Below are 17345 nucleotides of genomic sequence, written 5' to 3' on the forward strand. Positions count from 1 at the left end.
TTTCACACTCTGATTCAGTGATTCTGTGATTCAGTGGTTCTGTGACTGTGATTCTGTGACTCTGCGATTCTGTGACTCTGACTCTGTAACTCTGGTTCTGTGATTTTGTGACCTGGCCACGGCTGAGGCGCTGAGGCACCAGGGCTTCTCCCGAAGCACGACACCGGCCGCACTGAGCTCGGCTCCAACACACGCTCTGCATTCAGCAGCACCAAAGAAGCCGGTTCGCCTCGGGAGGGGTTCGGGGTAGAGAGTCCCCAACCTCAGCTGAGGCGGCGGCGGCGGCGACAGAGCGCACGCCCTCCCTCAGGGGCGGCGGCGCGGCCGCCATCTTGGGGCGGGAAAGCCGCGGGTGACGTGAGTTCCGGCCGCCGCTCGGGTCCGCTGGGGTCGGTACCGTGCCGTCCCTGCGGTGTCTCTCCGTGTTCCCGGGAGGTCGCCCCGCGCGTACAGCAATGGATTTCCACTTCAGAGGGCTGGGACAGGACGCCGAAATCCCCACCGCGGGCCGCGGCGCCCTGGATCCTTTCCAGAGCCTGCTGTTCTCCGTTTCCTCGGAGCTGTCGGCCAAGGAGGTGAAGGACCTGACGTTCCTCTGCCGCGACAAAGTCCCGAAGGGAAAGAGTGAGGCGGTGCGAGTCGGCCTGGATCTCTTCAGCACCCTGAGGGAGCGGGGGCACATCGCGCCCGACAGTCTGGAGTTCCTGAAACAGCTGCTCCGGAAAATCAGCAGGGTCGACCTGCTGGCACTGGTGGAGCAGTTCGAACAGGGGGAACTTCAGGCCCCCGAGGATCAGCCAGATGAGCATGAAAAAGGTAGGTGGATTATTTTCTACAGAGGGTTTTGGGTTTTTTTTAATATAGTTATATCCCCGTGTGAAAAACGCCAATCACTTGTTTTTAAAATTTTAAAAGTTTAATAGTAATAAAATGGTTTTTAAAATAGTAATACAATTACAGTAATAATAATTTGGACAATTTGAATTAGGATAGTACGAGACAATAGAGACGAAGAGTTATGGACAGTCCAGGTACCTTCTTCTGGGCAGCACGAGCCCGAAAAAGGACCCACGGTAACAAAGGATTAACCCTTAAAACAACAGCCTGTTGCATATTCACGCACTTCATACATGATGCATAAACTCCATTCAAACACAGGATTCCCTCTAGTCATCATCAACTTCTTCCTCTGAATCCTAACAGCGCCTTCAAGGCGGGAAAAAGTTTGTTTCTTCTGATAATGGGGCAATAAATTCTATTTCTCTGAAAGATTCAGGTATCCTGTGGCTGCTATCTTGCTGTGAGTCCTTTCTTTAAAAAAAAAATCCTACATAGCACAGTTTCTATTTTAACATTTTTTATAATCTAAAACTATATTTAACACACTACTAAGAGAATTAATACAGCATTACTTTCTAACACAACACATATAATATTTATTTTAATATTTGCAAAAACCCAGTCATAAAATACACATTTTTCACACCTGCATATATCACTCCCCAGCAATCCCAGTAAACGAGTACACAAATGTCTTTCGGGGTGGAACTTCCCCCCCTCTTTTTTATCTTTCTTTTATCTTTTGGGATTCCAAGTCTATCCAGTGGCTTCTGTAGAACTAACTCTCAGTATGTGCAGTGCAACAGGAGTAGTGGCGTTTTGCTGAATTAGAACCAACAACTTCTCAACGTTTTCTGGAGTTTCTTAGTAAATGCATGGCTGACTTGACGTGCTTCTGCTGTTTCAGGTCTCCTGCAGGTAGCTTTTGGTGTCATTCATGACAATGTTGGGAGGGACTGGAAGAAGCTGATGCGAGAACTCGGGCTGCCAGACGTGAAGCTGGACAAGGTGGAGGTGGCCTGTCGATACAACCTGGGGGAAATGGTTTTGCAGGCACTTCGGGAGTGGCAGAAGTGGAAGGGGAAGGATGCAAAGGTGGCTGACTTAATAAGAGCCCTCCAGGCCTGCAACCTGAGATTGGTGGCAGACCTGATTGAAGAGAGGCTCTACGGGTGAACAGTGGAACCAAATGAAAACAGTGTAAAACTATGAATGAAAAAAGTCAGAGTGCCTTCTTCTCTTCTGAACCAAATTAACTATCACTGGCTGCCACTTATTTGTGCCTTAATAAGTTAATTTGTGCTCAGGTGAAACAGACATGGAAACAGATTCCTTTCGTAGAGCACTTTGTAGTTTGATGCTTATTTCAAGATATTTTAGCTTTCAGAAGATCTGAATTCCCATTATATAGAAATTCTCTCGCTTTTGTTCTGCCACTCACCTGAAAAGATTTGCTTTGCTGCAGACACTTTTCAGATGCATCTCCACTGGAAATACATCCATGGGACACTTCTGAAACAACTGGAATTTAAAATTTCATGGAGATGTTGGATTTTTTTTTTTTATAATGGCCTATTATAAATACAGTGTGAAAGGGAGAAAGAGTAAAGGTTTCAGCTGGGTACTGGCTTTTCTTTTGGAGTAGCAAAAAATAATATCTTAGGAAATTTGTCAGATATATTTGCTCTCCATGAAAGTATATTAAGACAACTGTAACCTCAGACTGCAGTGCAAGAGGGACACTAATTATTGTGGTGGCTTTCTTGGGAAAAATGTGCCTGGATTTGAAATGGAAGTCAAATGTCTGCACCAAGTGCCTTCAGCATCCTGAAGTTCTCCTGAAACTGTCCAAGAGAAGAAGATGTTCACAGCAGCCTCTTTGCAAAGCTGGGGATGCTTTGGGGCTCCTTGCTGGGCATCCTTCGTGGCCTCTGTCCCAGAGGCTGCTCCTGTGTGCTGGAAGGTGTGAGCCACTCTCAGGGGGAGCAGGATGCACCAGCCTCTGTCAGATGCAGCTCTCAGCTTTCATCTGGAACAACCTTCAGCCAGTGGCCTTCACACCTGACCTACAGCTGGAGAAACTGCACAATTGCACAGTGGAGGACATGCAGGGCTGTGGAGACTTCAAAGGGAAGAATCCCATGCTACCATTACTGCTTGAACAGCTGTAGGATCCTGTGTTTCTGCAAACACCTCCCAAGTGCCTGGCCAGATACTGGAAGAGGTTTTATTGTTGCTGCACCTGTGGGGTTTCAGCTCTTTCCAAGCTGTTTTTATGTGGTGCCATTGCTGTGAAGGCCGGGTGTCAGCACATAACCTGTCACTGCTCTGCAGAAATGTTGTAACACTGCTAATTTTCAAGTTTTCATTGCACATGGTGCCTTTTGCTCAAATAGTTAGGCTTGAATGCTTTATTGTAGTTAGTGGAAACTGTAAATCATTGTAAGTTCACATGACAGAAAAATCATTTCAGTCAGGGGTTTTTCCCCTTCCGTGATTCTTTTCCACATTCCTAGAAGTGCCCAAGGCCAGGCTGGATGGGACTTGGAGCAACCTGGTCTGGTGGAAAGAGTCATTGGTTGGAACTGGATGATCTTTTAGGTCCCCCCCCTGCCCAAACCATTGTGTGCTGATTCTCAGTATCTTTCCAGTTTGGTGTATTTAGTATCGCTGGTTGTATCCAAGCAAAGGAGTTGCCACCTGTCTGCCTTTTGGGCAAGTTCTTATTCCCTTTACTTGTATCAATTGCCAATTCCTGGCTCCCCAGGAGGAGGTGCTGAGGTGCAGCTGGGTGATAAGCTCAGGTGTTCTGGAGGTTTTTGTTTCACAGACATCAGGTGTATCCATGCTGCAGTATATAAAGAAAAGGATTGCTCCGGTCGCTTTTCCTTCCTGCCTCTGAGCAATCCCTAGGAGCAGAGGAGTGCAAGTGAGCAGGATGTTAGGTGAGTGCTCAAACACCTCCAAGTCTGCTGAAGTGCTTTTCTTATCCACTTTTAATGAGTTTTCTGCTTCACCGAAGAGATTTGTGTGAAATAGGAAGAGTATACTGCATACAGGCAGGATATTTTAGGAATCAGTTGGAAAAACCTGTTTGTTGTAGCCAGGCACTCATCAGCCTAGCCCTCACAAGAAATATTCTGCTTCAGGAGGTAAAAACCTTGTTTCTCTAAGGATTTTTTACATCCTTTTACTGAAGGAAATGACCTAGACTGCACCCATCTGTGCCATACTTCAGGGCCAATTCAGATCGTTTTTATGAGATACTCAAATGTTGATTATGCCCCTTTTTACTGAGGGGAGGGATAAAGGGTGCAATTTGTAAGGGACTGTTGTCTGATCCAGTTGACAATCTTATTTTCAAATTAAACACCTTGAACTCATATGCATATTTTTTATAACTTGAAATAAGATTTTATATTGTATAATTCTGTGTACATTTCATTAAAAATAATTCTTTAAAAAACCAAAATAAATGGAACGGGTTTTTTTCTTGTTTGATGGGATTGTTGTCTGCAGTAAGATCTCTGACTGGGAGAAAGTGGATGTTAAGGACACTCTGAAAGCAAGGAGTGGCGCTAAACAGGCATTGTGTTACCTGTGCCCTTATTGGGACATTAAAGACAAAAAGCAAAGTGTTTTGTCATCGAGCTTCTCAGAAGTGCTAATCAGGCTGCAGTTTGCCAGCAGCAATGCTGTCACTCAGGGAGGTGTAAGGAAAAAAGGATTCCCTGGCAGCCCTCGGGAGCCCAGACTCGAGTGTGCCTGGGGCAGAGGCTGCCCCTGGGCAGGCTTCCTTCTCTTCTCCTCTGCTAGCCGTGCTCTGCTAAGGATCTTGTATTTGGTTTATAATTCATTAAAAGCCCGGCTTCTGGTTTAGTCTAAGCTTGGCCAGGCTTTTAGAGGACGTGCTCAGAAGGAACTGAGAGAGGCTCGGTGCTCTGTGGAGTGTCAGCCTGCACTTAAAGCCGTGAGTGAGTAAGACAAATAACTTAATTGCCCATTTTATCAAATCCTTTAGGATGCTCTGCAAGACTATCTGCCTGTGAGGAATTACTCAAACCTTTTTCCTCTTGGTCTCCTGAGAGTAATCTTTCCTCACAGCCTTGAGAAAACAGCACATCAAAACATGTGGAGAGTTAAAAGTGCCATCTCATGAGAATTCTCATCTCGGAGAATTGTTTTTCCATGTCACTCCTCAGTCCCTTTCAGCACTTGCTTGTGATTTTTGAAGATACCAATTGTAATCACATATTGAGGTGGTTTCCTTTTTTTAAATTGCATTATTTTCATTACTGAGTTAAAAGACTTTTCTAGACTATTAATTAAAAATCCTCTTACACAAATTGGTTGTTGTGAACATTTCAAATACAATGCTTTGGTTTCCTTTTCTCCATTTTCCACACTCAGGCAGCTGCATTTCCTCCAGCCTTTGTTTCATTCCTAAAATAATTGTCTCCTTTCTGAAATCTAATTGCTTCATTTAATTGTTTAATGCAGAAAGCTTAATAACAGACTGTGTCTCCAAGCTCTCTCTCTGGCACTCAGCATGTTCTTAATTCAGGCTTTTTGGCTGAGTATTTTTCAATTCAAATTTATTTCTAATCATGCCTTGTGCCCTTCTTCTTCTGCATGAATCACCTGTATCCTTAAAATGTGTTCTAGTACAAATATTTTTCTAAGTCGTCCTTCCTCTTTGATTTATTGCTTTTCTCTGCCAGGGTTTTGGTTAAAAACATTTGAAAGAAATTAGCTCACTGTTTCAACCATAGAAATAGGAATCGTGGGGGTGAGCTGAGGGTAGGGGAGGTTCAGGAACTTTTGGAGAATCTGTGTTTCAGTAAAAACTGTCACAGCTGGGGATTGCTTCACAGGAGCGGGGTGTGTTGCAATTGTAGGTTCAGGGGAGAAGGAAGCAGGGCCTTACTCGGCTGCTGGGAAAGGCAGAGTCATGCAGCTCTCTCGTGGGAATCTGCTCCTAATCATTAAAAAGTCCCGTCCACAGATCCATTCCTGCTCCTGCCTCATTCCTGAGAGCATTACACATGCCTCTCTTAAAGCAGGCTGAAGTGAAAACAACAGGCTTGTTCTTGTGCAGCGTGATGTAATAGACACCATGGAAATCCCTGAAGCTGGCCATCCTGGTTGGGTCTGAATTTGGTGATTTCTCTGACTTGATGGGTTTGGGGAGCTGAAAGCCTTTTCCAGGTGCTCTGTGTGCTTGTTCCTGCGTGGATGGTGGCTGAGCTCTCCTTGCTCTGGGTTTCTGGTGCTGTGTTGGTGCAGGTCACAGAGCTCCAGGCAGTGACCAGCTCCTGCAGGGCAGCGCAGGGGTTTGTGTGTGTTCTCTACTGATAAAAAAATAACAACTCTAAGGGAGCTCTTGAGGCATCTCCAGTACAATGTAGTAAGTGCCACGGAAAGCAGCTTAATGTCAACTTTGTATCTCTGCTGAGTGCTTCAAAAAGCTGTCAGACTGGTATTTTTTATTTGCTATATAATGTTCAAGCCTTGAAAGCAGGAGCTGGTGCTGTGTGAAGTTACACAAATATAAAACTGGACTATTGTCATGGCAGATGTAAAAAAACACCCAAATGGGATTTTCTGTGAGTGAGCCTGGCTTTGGAGAACTTCTACAGAAAGCAATCATGCCATTAAAAATCCTCACAATTTTTGAAATTATTTCTTCTCTATTTCTTAATTCTGCTAATCCTATTGATCGCAGCAGGAGTATTGACTTTAAAAAAATGATTTGCAGAATTTAATCTGAGCAGTTCTCAGCAGGTGTAACTTCTAAAAGGGTTGTAGCAGCTGTTCTGCAAGCGTGGACACCACCTGTGGCAAAAGGGAAGTACAAAGTTTAAATTTCTTTACAAAAGTTGATTTTTGTATGCAAACCTGGCACTAGATTTTATTGACAGTGAGCATATAAATTGTGGGAAAGGTTTGACATAAAAATGAAACTGTAAAACCGTTCTTGCCATTAATGTCTGTATGTGAACCACTGAGCTAAATCTTATCTTTGTTTCCCTCCCAGTCATCTCCTGAGAGGTGCTTTCTGTCACTCTCAGGCAAATTGCCAAATTTTGAACAGAAATTGCCGAGAAAATGTGAATTAAAAGGGCGCAGCACTGGCAGGTCTGTGCCTCACATCCCACATCGTTTAATTTATGTTCTGCTCAGCGTAAGCAGAATTTATTCACAGCTTCTTGGCTGTGAAATCCCTAACGTGGGAAAGCCGGGATAGCCTGAATTCCCCCCAAAGCCGGGGTTGCCATGGCAATCCGAGTGCACGGCAGTCCACGGGGCATGTGGCTGCAGCCCTGCTCCTGGCCATCCCTGCCGGCCAGCCCTCAGCGCTGGGAGCTCTCACCAACCGTGGGGTTTGCTGCACTCCCCACTCTGACCACGGCAGGAATCCAAAATGCGAGGGCAGGAATGGAAATGAAACCTCTTGGTGAATTCCCTTAGTTCCACTTCTCCCTGGAGCAAGGCATGTGAGAGAGCACGACTAAATTTTATTTTATTTTATTTTATTTTATTTTATTTTATTTTATTTTATTTTATTTTATTTTATTTTATTTTATTTTACTTTACTTTACTTTACTTTACTTTACTTTACTTTACTTTACTTTACTTTATTTTATTTTATTTTATTTTATTTTATTTTATTTTATTTTATTTTATTTTATTTTATTTTATTTTTTTATCCTCGGCACCAGGTGCTTCCATGTCTGTTTCCAGCTGGAATGGTAAAGCTGCAGCTTGCGTGTGTCACTGCATGTTTGTGCATGAAGCAGCTAATATATATGCAGATGAATTAAAACTAATTAAAGTCAGCAAAGTGCACATTTCTAGCTAACGGCTGCATGCAGCTCTGTTACATGGCACCTGATTAAGTTATTCACTGTGGACCTGCTAATCCAATTTTCTGTAAACCATGTTCTAATTTTTACAAAAAAATGGAAAAAAAAACCCAAAAAAACCAACTTCACATGAAAAAACTTATGTCTGAATCTTTAAATCAGAATGTCAAATTCCACATCTGGCCTGTGAATTTTCAGGGCTATTAAATGTTGAACTGTCTTTTAGAGGACTCTGTTTATGAGGTACTTCACCTCATGCAGTATTTTTTCCCCTTAATTCCTGAAATGTCATTGTTAAAGGTCTCCAGCCCTGACTGACTGAACCGTTTCTCACATGACTCAGTGGCTGATGAAGAATTTAACCCCTTTATTTTCACATCAGAGCTGAGCAAGAGGCAACCCCACACCCTGGCCTTTGATGGTAAGAGTAATTCTGTGGAAGGGACCCTTTTTTTCCCACCCTGCATCCAGTAAATAAATATCCTGGGGGATAAAGGGGCTTAGCCAAGGTTCCAAATAATCCCTGAGCTCTCCAGGATATGGAACTGATGCCTGTGCTCCCTCCAGCCTCTGGGGTAACTAAAAGCAGCTGGAACATGGCATAAGGTACCCTGATCATGATTTTCTCCCTGGGAATGCCTCCTCCTTCCACCTAATTTGCCTTAAAGTGGGAATGGAGGTGGGAATCCTCATCAGAGATGGAAATCCTCAGCTCTAGAAATTCCTGATTCTTCTGTAATCACTTCCGCTGGATAAGATGCTGAGTGGTGTGAAAGGACCAGATCATTTTTCAGCTTGAAAGCCAAAGGCAGGTTTGACTCCTGTGAATTAAGGTTTACAGGGGTGTCTAGACCAACAGTCTCAGAGAAAATGCCATCACACAGCTACTTAACCAAATTTAATGTCAACCAACACCTTTGAAAATCCAGCGTTTGCTTTACACACTATGCTTGTCTGTTTCCTAGGTTAATATTTCCACTGGTTTATGGTTTATTACTGTTAGTTTGGATAGAATTTATGTTGAACTGACTTTTTTTGAGGGTGATTTCTTTACTAATGGGTGATTCAAGTAGGCTTGAGGTAGGTCTCATGCCAGAAGGGGCCTCAGCATCAAGTCTGGTGTCTGTTCCTCAGGTCTGGCTTCTGGGGAGCTCAATTTGTTTTGTGAGGGCTGAGAAGTTCCCACAGGCTAATTCAGAGGAATTAGAGAAGGAATTATAGAGAAATCAGATCCCAGTTTCTTTTATTTAAAGGGTACCTGGAGTGCCCCATAGGCTTGTCCCATTTTCTCCTTTAAAAGGTTACTTTCATCCCTTATCTCCTTCCCACAAACTCATCCCCCAGCTCATCATTAAAAGCTGAATAATTCCAACACTCAGGCCTGAGGGAGGACAAACCCTTGGTGGTTTGAAAAAGACTCTGACAGTTCTTGAATCACCCCTGGTTATTCGGCCAGCCTGTTCCAGTGGTTTTTCATGCATTCAAATAAGGTATGACATCCTCATGTGGGGAAAAATGGGCCCAGATGGAATTGCCATGGCACCTGTAAGCAGCTCAGGGAGTATCCTGGCTCTGCAACATTACCATGTCAGATGTCACAGCAGCAGTGGCAGCCCCCTGGTTTGGTTATTGGGGTTTTTTCCCCATGCAAAGAGAAGGAATGGGGGAGCTGCAGGCCGCAGGGAGCTGCCAGCTTCTCTCAGTCGTGTATTTTGGTACTACAAAGGTGGCATTATTGAAGGCAGACAAAAAAAGCCTCTAAATCATGCAAGCAAAGTGAACCCCAGGAGCTGAAAAACCCTTCCTTTGTGCACTCAGAAACCTTGCTATGACCTAGCTGGTGTCTGGATACAGAGGCTTTTCTGCAGCATTTTGGCTGTAATTGAGATATGCTATCTCCATGAGCTTTGAAAGCTGGGAGCCAGGAACCATCCCCATTGCTGCTGCTAAACATTCTGACTTGACAAGAGAAAACAACCCAATCCACCAAAGCATTACTGGATTGGACAGATAAAAATTTAAATTATCACTGTTTTGGCTGGCATAAAATTTGATTATTCTGTTTACAGCAAAAATCTGGTACTGCAAAATTATTTGTTATATCACTTATGCCTTCATATTCCTTTATTTGCTGAATATCCACGGGCATGTGGCAGCTAAATGCTGAATATTCATGCAAGGAACCTCACTGTACATGGCTTAAAGATATATTAAAATCAAACTGGTGCCATGTTATTTTGGTGAAAGGAAACTGCACATTTAATTACAGGAGTGAAAGAAAGTATTGGACATGAAAATTAGATGTCTCCCAAATCCTGATGTGCCTGTGTGTATCCACATATCTGTGTGTGTGCAGTGTGTGTTTCCTTATGCATACACACACACACACCCCTCAGTAAAGTTGTTTGATATAATCTGGCAGAAAAGTTATTTGATATAATCTGGAAAACAAGATTTTCTTGACAGGGCTATTTCTCAATACTCCTTCTCCAACTTCTGTCTGTCCCTTATATGCTCTGCATCTGTAAGGAAATATACCCCTATGGCAATCTCCGAGAGCAGCCAAATTCTGGTAGAAACCAAGGTGGTATTTCTGGGCCAGCTCATTAATAAAAAGTACAAATTCAGAGCCATCTGCTGATGTCCAGCATCAGCCAGAGCAGGAGTGATTTTGTTTTATTCTTACAGGTTTAAATGCAAGAATTGGCTTAAATCCTGGTGTACACTAGAGCAGTTTCTGTGATTTTCAGCATTTCCCTTCAGTCTAGTGTTTGGGTCAATACAAAACCCATGATACTGAAATTAACCTTCTGTTCTCTTCCCTGTTCCTTCTGCTTTTGCAGGCAGCAGCTGCAGACACTGAGGAAATTATCTAACAGAAAAACAATCAGAAATTTTACATGGTCAAAGTAAAAGGAGTTCTGCTTGAGCTTTTCCAGTGCCCTAAACGATTCCAGCGCCAGGCAGCTGAGTCCCTGCCACTTCAGTCTGCGGCTTCACAGGTAACAAGTGCAAAGAGCAAGTTAGTGCCAAGTTCCTCGATGGCTTCTGTGGCAAGGGCAGCACTTCACCAGACTGAAACTGCCAGATTAATCTCACCTTGGCTAGACTTAATACTTCCCATTTGTGCATAAAGAAATGCTAATGATTCCTGGAAGTTTTAGGCATTGTTATTTAAAGTTGTTTGGGAGACAAAGGGAAGGTGTTGTTTGCATTTGGGGGAGGACGTGACCTTTGTTTGGAGTGCTGGATGATTGATTGTAACACAAAAGGAAAAGGTGAGGAGTGTTCTTGTAGCTCTTAGTGCAAAAGCTGAAGTGTGTTGGGGGAGCTTAACTCGCAGACCTGAGCTAGAACCAGCTCCTGAGTCAATATTTCTGTTGACTCTTTTAGATGTGGATTACAATGCAAACAGATGCTGTGGTCAAAGGGTCTTTAATATGAACTGTGTTCAGGAGAACAGGGAGTTTAGCTTCAAAATAAATCAGTTATCCTGCTTGCTATGGCACAGATGAATAATATCAGGGCTGCAAGATGAATAATATCAGGGCTGCAGGTTTCTGCTATTATGAGTTATTCCCTTTTATATCTTACACGTTATTCTCACTTTGTTTAAGGATTAGTGTAAGACAATGACAAGGTTTGTTCAGCTGTTTTCCACCTTCCTAGAAATGATGATTTCTAACCAAGAGCAGGGAGAGGACAACCTTTCATAGCTTTTTCTCGTCTTTTGGTTTTTTTCCAAGTTACACATCATGTCACCTTACCTGCAGCAGCTAGATAGTAAATGACTTTTTATTTAGTAACAGCCAGCCTTAATTAATTGCAATTTGACAAAAGCTGTGTAAATACCTCTGTGCAAAGGAACAAGACATTCAGGCAAACAGAAAAAGGGAAAAGGAACACTAGAGTGACTGAGTGTTATCTCCCACAAGGCAGGGACAAACCTTTTGTTGGGAGCTGAGTCAAAAACACGTGGAGACCTCAATGGCAGCTGAGGACACACGGGATGAAACCTCAGGTGCAGATAAAGGCATTCCTGTAGGAGCCTGAACTCGGAGTGACCCATGGGGATGGGTTGAGCAGCACAAGCTGCACACACAAAGCCTGACTCCAGCTGGAGGAGGCAGTATGAGCTGGCCAGAAGTTTTACAGAGGGTGTTTCTGTGCAGAGGGAAGCTAAATTGGGCCAGATTAGTAGCAGACACTCTGCCAGCCAAGAAGGGATGCAAGGCTTCACTGTGCTTTTTTTCATTATTAAAATAACAGGTGGTTCTGTAAGGACTTCAGCATCTGTAAACCATTAATCCCAAAACTAGGATATCATGGCAGAACTAAAATTAACATTTCAGACAGAAATCCTAAAACTCCTTTAGGGCACTGTGAGTCCAGCAATAGGGATAACCCATATGAGGAAGGCTGTGCAAAGGCAGCTCCTGCTCCTGCTGGCATTAGAGAGATCCTGCCTTCTCCACGAGGATTTCCTCTCCACAGCACGTCTCACCCAGTCCATGTACTGTGTGCCCTGGGTTCATGGATTTGCAGGGAATTTGCTCAAAGTTATGGTGCTTTCTTCAAAAGCTGAGGATGACACCACTCACAACACAGGGATAATACTGGGTAAGGACAGGCCAATATAGAAGCAAGTGGGTAAGGAAAAAGAAGCCCCATTTTCTCTATTTCCATTATTTTTCTTGATATTTGTTTCAAGTCAACTTGAGCGCTGTCCCCAAAGGTCTGGGGTTTTTTCCCACTGGCAAATGTAGAGCTGCTTTTTCTGAAGTATTGTCTGTTTTCCCTGAAGGTTTTCTTCTGACTCTGATTGCTTTTAAATGTCACTCTGCTGCTTCAGGCTGCTGGTAGGTGGTCTGAGCTGAGTGGTTGCCATTAGCTGGCTTATACCTATGCTCATTTTCTGTGTCAGATCCTGACCTAGTAACCTTCTTCTCCAAATGCCAAAGGTGAGATTTAGTCTGAAATGACCTGGTTGTCTAGGCACAATTGCTACTAGTCAGAACAAGAAATAATATTGGGAACTGGCAACCCTTTAATACACCATATCTATTGGCAAACAATTTCATCTGAGCCTTGGGCTCACCTTGAAACTGGAGATGGTTTTTGCCAAACACACTGTTGCCATTGCAAATGTCCACAGTTTTTGTAATCTTTATCTGTTGTAGTTTGCTTTATGACTTCATTCTGAGGCCAGCTTGGTTTTTAGTCACCATCTCAGCCAATTCATTTTAGCAAATTAATATTCCTAGTAAATACTGTGAAGACAGTGGGGAGTTCTAAAATGGTGAAAATAAACATTTTAACTCATGCATAAACTGGTGATTCACCAGTGTTATTTAAAAGTGTTATTTACATTTTCATTTGCCTGTAAGCTGAAGCTAGTTGCACAAAAGTCCTTCAGCCTTGTCACAAACACATGATTTGGGACTAATACCTTCCCAACATTATTATCTTCACACACTGGTTAATGCTTCAGTTCAGTGTGCATCTGAATAATGAAGGTGGTGATTGCTGCAAACAATTTCATGCAGGCAATGTGCATGTAATGAAAGGTATGTTATCACTTGAAATCTAGTCAGGTAAGGATTAAAAATAGGCTTAAGTACTATTTGAGGTCTCTTTATTTTTCAAATGCTTTTATCTACTTTACTACTCTACTAATAGTAGAGGACACTGAGTAAATAGAAATTGTGATACACATTGCTTAGTGCCTACTCCAAAGCCACTTGAAACAGCAGGAGCCTTTGCATAGCAGACAAAGCAGAAAAAAAATCCTTTTTCCCTTCAAACACTGATTTACAAGAACAGAAATGTTACTTCATGTGCAAATTCTTTTTGTAGCTGGACTGTTTATAAAGTTTATTAAATATATTATTAAAATAATGCAATCTTTTTATCTTTTTCTCTTACCAGGTCTCAAAACATTCTAAAAGCTGAAGCCTCAATATTGAAGTGATCCAGGTAGAACCTAATGGAGGGGAGAGGGAGAGGGAGAGGGAGAGGAGAGGGAGAGGGAGAGGGAGAGGGAGAGGGAGAGGGAGAGGGAGAGGGAGAGGGAGAGGGAGAGGGAGAGGGAGAGGGAGAGGGAGAGGAGAGGAGAGGAGAGGAGAGGAGAGGAGAGGAGAGGAGAGGAGAGGAGAGGAGAGGAGAGGAGGAACTCAGTGTCTGTAGACTTCCCTCAGCAATCAACCTGTCTGTATACAGACAGGTATTACAATGCTGTTATAAAAATAACAGCATTGTTTTCTCTTGGAATGAAGACAGGCTGAGGTATTTGGGATTGCTTATCCTGGAGAAGAAAAGTTTTGGGGAGACCTTAGAGCTCCTTGCAGTACCTAAAAGGCCTACAAGGGAGATGGAGAGACACTTTGGGCAAGGGCATGGAGTGACAAGGGAAATGGCCTTAAGCTGGAGGAGGTGGGTTTAGGTTAGATATAAGAAATAAATTCCTTGCTGAGAGGGTGATAAGGCACTGGCATGGGTTGCCTAGAGAGGTTATGGACTCCCCACCCCTGGAGGTGTCCAAGACCAGGCTGGACAGGGCTTGGAACAGCCTGGGATAATGGAAGGTGTCCCTGCCCATGACAGGGGGTTGGAACTGGATCATCTTTAAGGTCCCTTCTGACCCAAACCATTCTGTGTTTCTATGATTCTCTACCCTGAGAGGCTGCCATGGCTCTGAAGCTCTAGGCTTCAGTCTTGCAAATCCAGTAATTGAATTGCAGACCAGTTAAAATTACTGAGACAGACAAACCGTGGGCTGCTAAATCCACAGCAATGAAGCCAGGAACAGCCCTGCTCATTTCTGTGGACAACCACATCCATTTCCCTTGCTTTCCTACAGCAGCAAGCTGTGCTGATCCCACACGTATCCAACAGCCAGGTTCATCTCATGCTGCTTTAGACATCCGAGCACAGCTCCCACGGCAAGAGTGCAGCTGCCCTGGGCTCCCTCTGGAGCCAATGGGAACAGACAGGCACCTGGAGCAGGTGATTCATGGACCACACCAAAGGTCTGAATCACCCCTCCCATGGAGTGGCTCTCTTGCTCCACTGATTACAGAGGCAAGCCAGGGTAAATGGGTTCATGCTGTAGGTGGTCAGCCAGGTGGAATGTATCCAGACCTGCTCTAGGTAGGCAGGAGCTGCATTATCACAGCTGGTTCTGAATCTTTCAGTTTCTTCTTCCAATATTATTCACAGCTATGTCACATGGATATGGTCTTTCTGAAAAATATTATGTTTTTAAAAATGTTTAACTAAATAATGTGCAGCTCTATTGCCCTGAATTGAATGCACTTTTAGCTTGATACCTTTCATTGTAGCTATAAACTATTGGAAGACGTGCTGAAATCAGTCTACACTGAGGGAATGTACTATGTTTGAATTGGATATTAGGGGTGTACTTCATTTCTGATTGAAATAAATGATACCTGGCTTTAGAAATTCTTTCTAGCTCAAGGGGATTTCTGCTGCTGTAAATCCGTACAGAAAAGACAGCAGGTGCAATAATTCTGAACTGCAGATTGCACAACTGAAGCTGAAACTAAGCTGAAAGCCTTTTCGAGTTCAGCAGGTTTGTACTTGAGTGAGAATGTGTGGTTTTGGTTGCGGGAGTGACAGCTAAATTTGAAAAACATTTATGGTCTTGACATAGGTATGATTCCCACTAAAACAAATTGTGTAAGTTCATCTAGTCTTTTAAGAGTCCTCTCCAGGTCTCCAGTTGCATTGTAGAGACTTTTCTTCCTAAGTCCAGTCCAAAAACTCTCTTCAGTTTCAGAGCAGCCAATTCCCATTCGATTTACACCTCCCTGAATCCAGCACAGATCCGTGTAGACCCACATGAAATAAATAAAATGTTGATGTGAAGGACTGTGCTGCGTGAAGTGGTGGCTTCCATCGCCCAAGGGCTGACACATTTACTGGTGCACTTATCTTATACATGGGCATAGCCATTAATTACCTCTGTCCTCTTCTCCACAGGCCACCTTCCAGCCTCTTCCCTCTCATCCCTTCTCCCTCAGGCAAAGTGTCTCCTCTGTCTAGCAATCTCTGGAGACTTTTTTTTTATGGCAACAGAATGGTCCAGGTCACGTCTGTCTACTGACAAAAGGATAATCAGTGCTGCTGGCAAAAATCCTGTTCTTGTATCTATTCATGTCATTCTGAAATGCCTGAAATGTGTTCAAAATGCTGTCATTAAGTCATCTGTAAAGGACAAGGAGTAAATAAGGTACCATCAGCTCCACTGGGGAGGGGAGAAAAGACTGCGTGAGCGATCTCGGGCTATTTTCAGCAGAGGTTCTGTGCTGGTGTGGGGTGGCTGTGAGGCTCACCGAGGAAATTTGGGCACAAACGAAGCGTGGAGCCCTCAGTGGGCAGAGCAGAGCTGCGGTGGGCAGCAGGTGTTTGTCCTCAGAGCCCACTGCTCACCCCAGCACGGGCTGGCAGGAAGAGCTGCCTGCTCTGCTGAGCTTGGATAAACATTAGGATCTAATTTATCATGTGACAGGAAAGGAAACCTTCCCCCCCACCCCGTTTTTAACAGCCTTTGTTTGAATTTCAGCGTGTGGTTTTTGAGATGCAAAGAGTGGAGAGAGCTTTAACCTGGGTCTCTGGACTGATTACTTTGCTGTCAGCTGATGTATGTGGGGCTCTTTCCAGACACATCCACAAGTGTTACATCTCACTAAATGACATGGACAGGGAGCCAGACCTCTTGCTGAACTTACAAAAGAGACATCACACTCATTTAATTAAAAAGATCTGAGCTGCTGGTGCTCTTCATGTCGGATGGTATATCCTGGGTTATATGCCCAGGAAGAAAAAAAAAAGAAATGTTTTTCTTTGTACTACCAAGTAAATAGGACTGAGAAATATTTTGCTATTTGCAGAGCCTGGGAGTTATCATTCCACATGTATTTCGTGCAGCACAGAGCATTATGCAAAGATCTGGTTATTCACTTCTTTTCTCTAGAATTTCAAGTCCTGCCCTTGCCCACTGATCTGGTCCCAGCTTTGGTGGACTGCACATGGGAGTAGCAATCAGCTTTAAAGTCAGGCCTTTCAAATATTTTTGGGGCACCTCAGAGACTCTGTATCCACAGTCTGCGTGGCATTCACAGAGTGTGGTACCTAAGGAAGGTATCTGCAGTGTGCCACATGGGAGGCACATTCCTTAGCTAGGATATCCTGGCTGTAGATTCCGTCCTGGACTAAGCCGTGCTTTTGGGCGTGAAAAGATACCTGGCTCTTTACAGTGCCTCCTTCTCATGTAGCAGACATTTATATGCTGTGGGAATTCTGTTCCCACCTGAGGCTGAAACCCATTTCTCAAGAAAGTGCCTAACCACTGGCATTTCCACCCTCCTCTGAAACTGGTGTGCACAGTGATTTGAAGGTGACAGAGATAGAGGTGAGGCTGAGGAGGGTCTGCAGCTAAAACCTCCTGCCCCGTGGATGGGAAATCCAAACACGGATGTGAAGAGATGAGCACGCTGAATGCAAGTGTCTGTGCCTTGTTAACAAACTGGGTGAAGTGAAAATTAATTAAAGTGGAGTTCATCCATTTTTATTCTCAATTCAGGATTGTGTGCTAGGTTCTTTGCTTTCATAATGAAG

At 43.7% G+C, this 17345-nt stretch overlaps 1 protein-coding gene across 1 annotated transcript; it reads left to right on the forward strand.

Annotated features, from left to right (window-relative positions):
* The first annotated feature begins 358 nt into the window (after positions 1–358).
* On the forward strand, positions 359–4316 carry FADD (Fas associated via death domain). Its single transcript, XM_063158193.1, has 2 exons — positions 359–816; positions 1748–4316. The coding sequence occupies exons 1-2, from the start codon at positions 456–458 to the stop codon at positions 2014–2016; spliced, it is 630 nt and encodes a 209-aa protein (XP_063014263.1). The 5' UTR covers positions 359–455; the 3' UTR covers positions 2017–4316.
* Positions 4317–17345: the final 13029 nt, after the last annotated feature.

Source organism: Melospiza melodia, chromosome 6 (genome assembly GCF_035770615.1).
Source record: "Melospiza melodia melodia isolate bMelMel2 chromosome 6, bMelMel2.pri, whole genome shotgun sequence".
NCBI lineage: Eukaryota > Metazoa > Chordata > Aves > Passeriformes > Passerellidae > Melospiza > Melospiza melodia.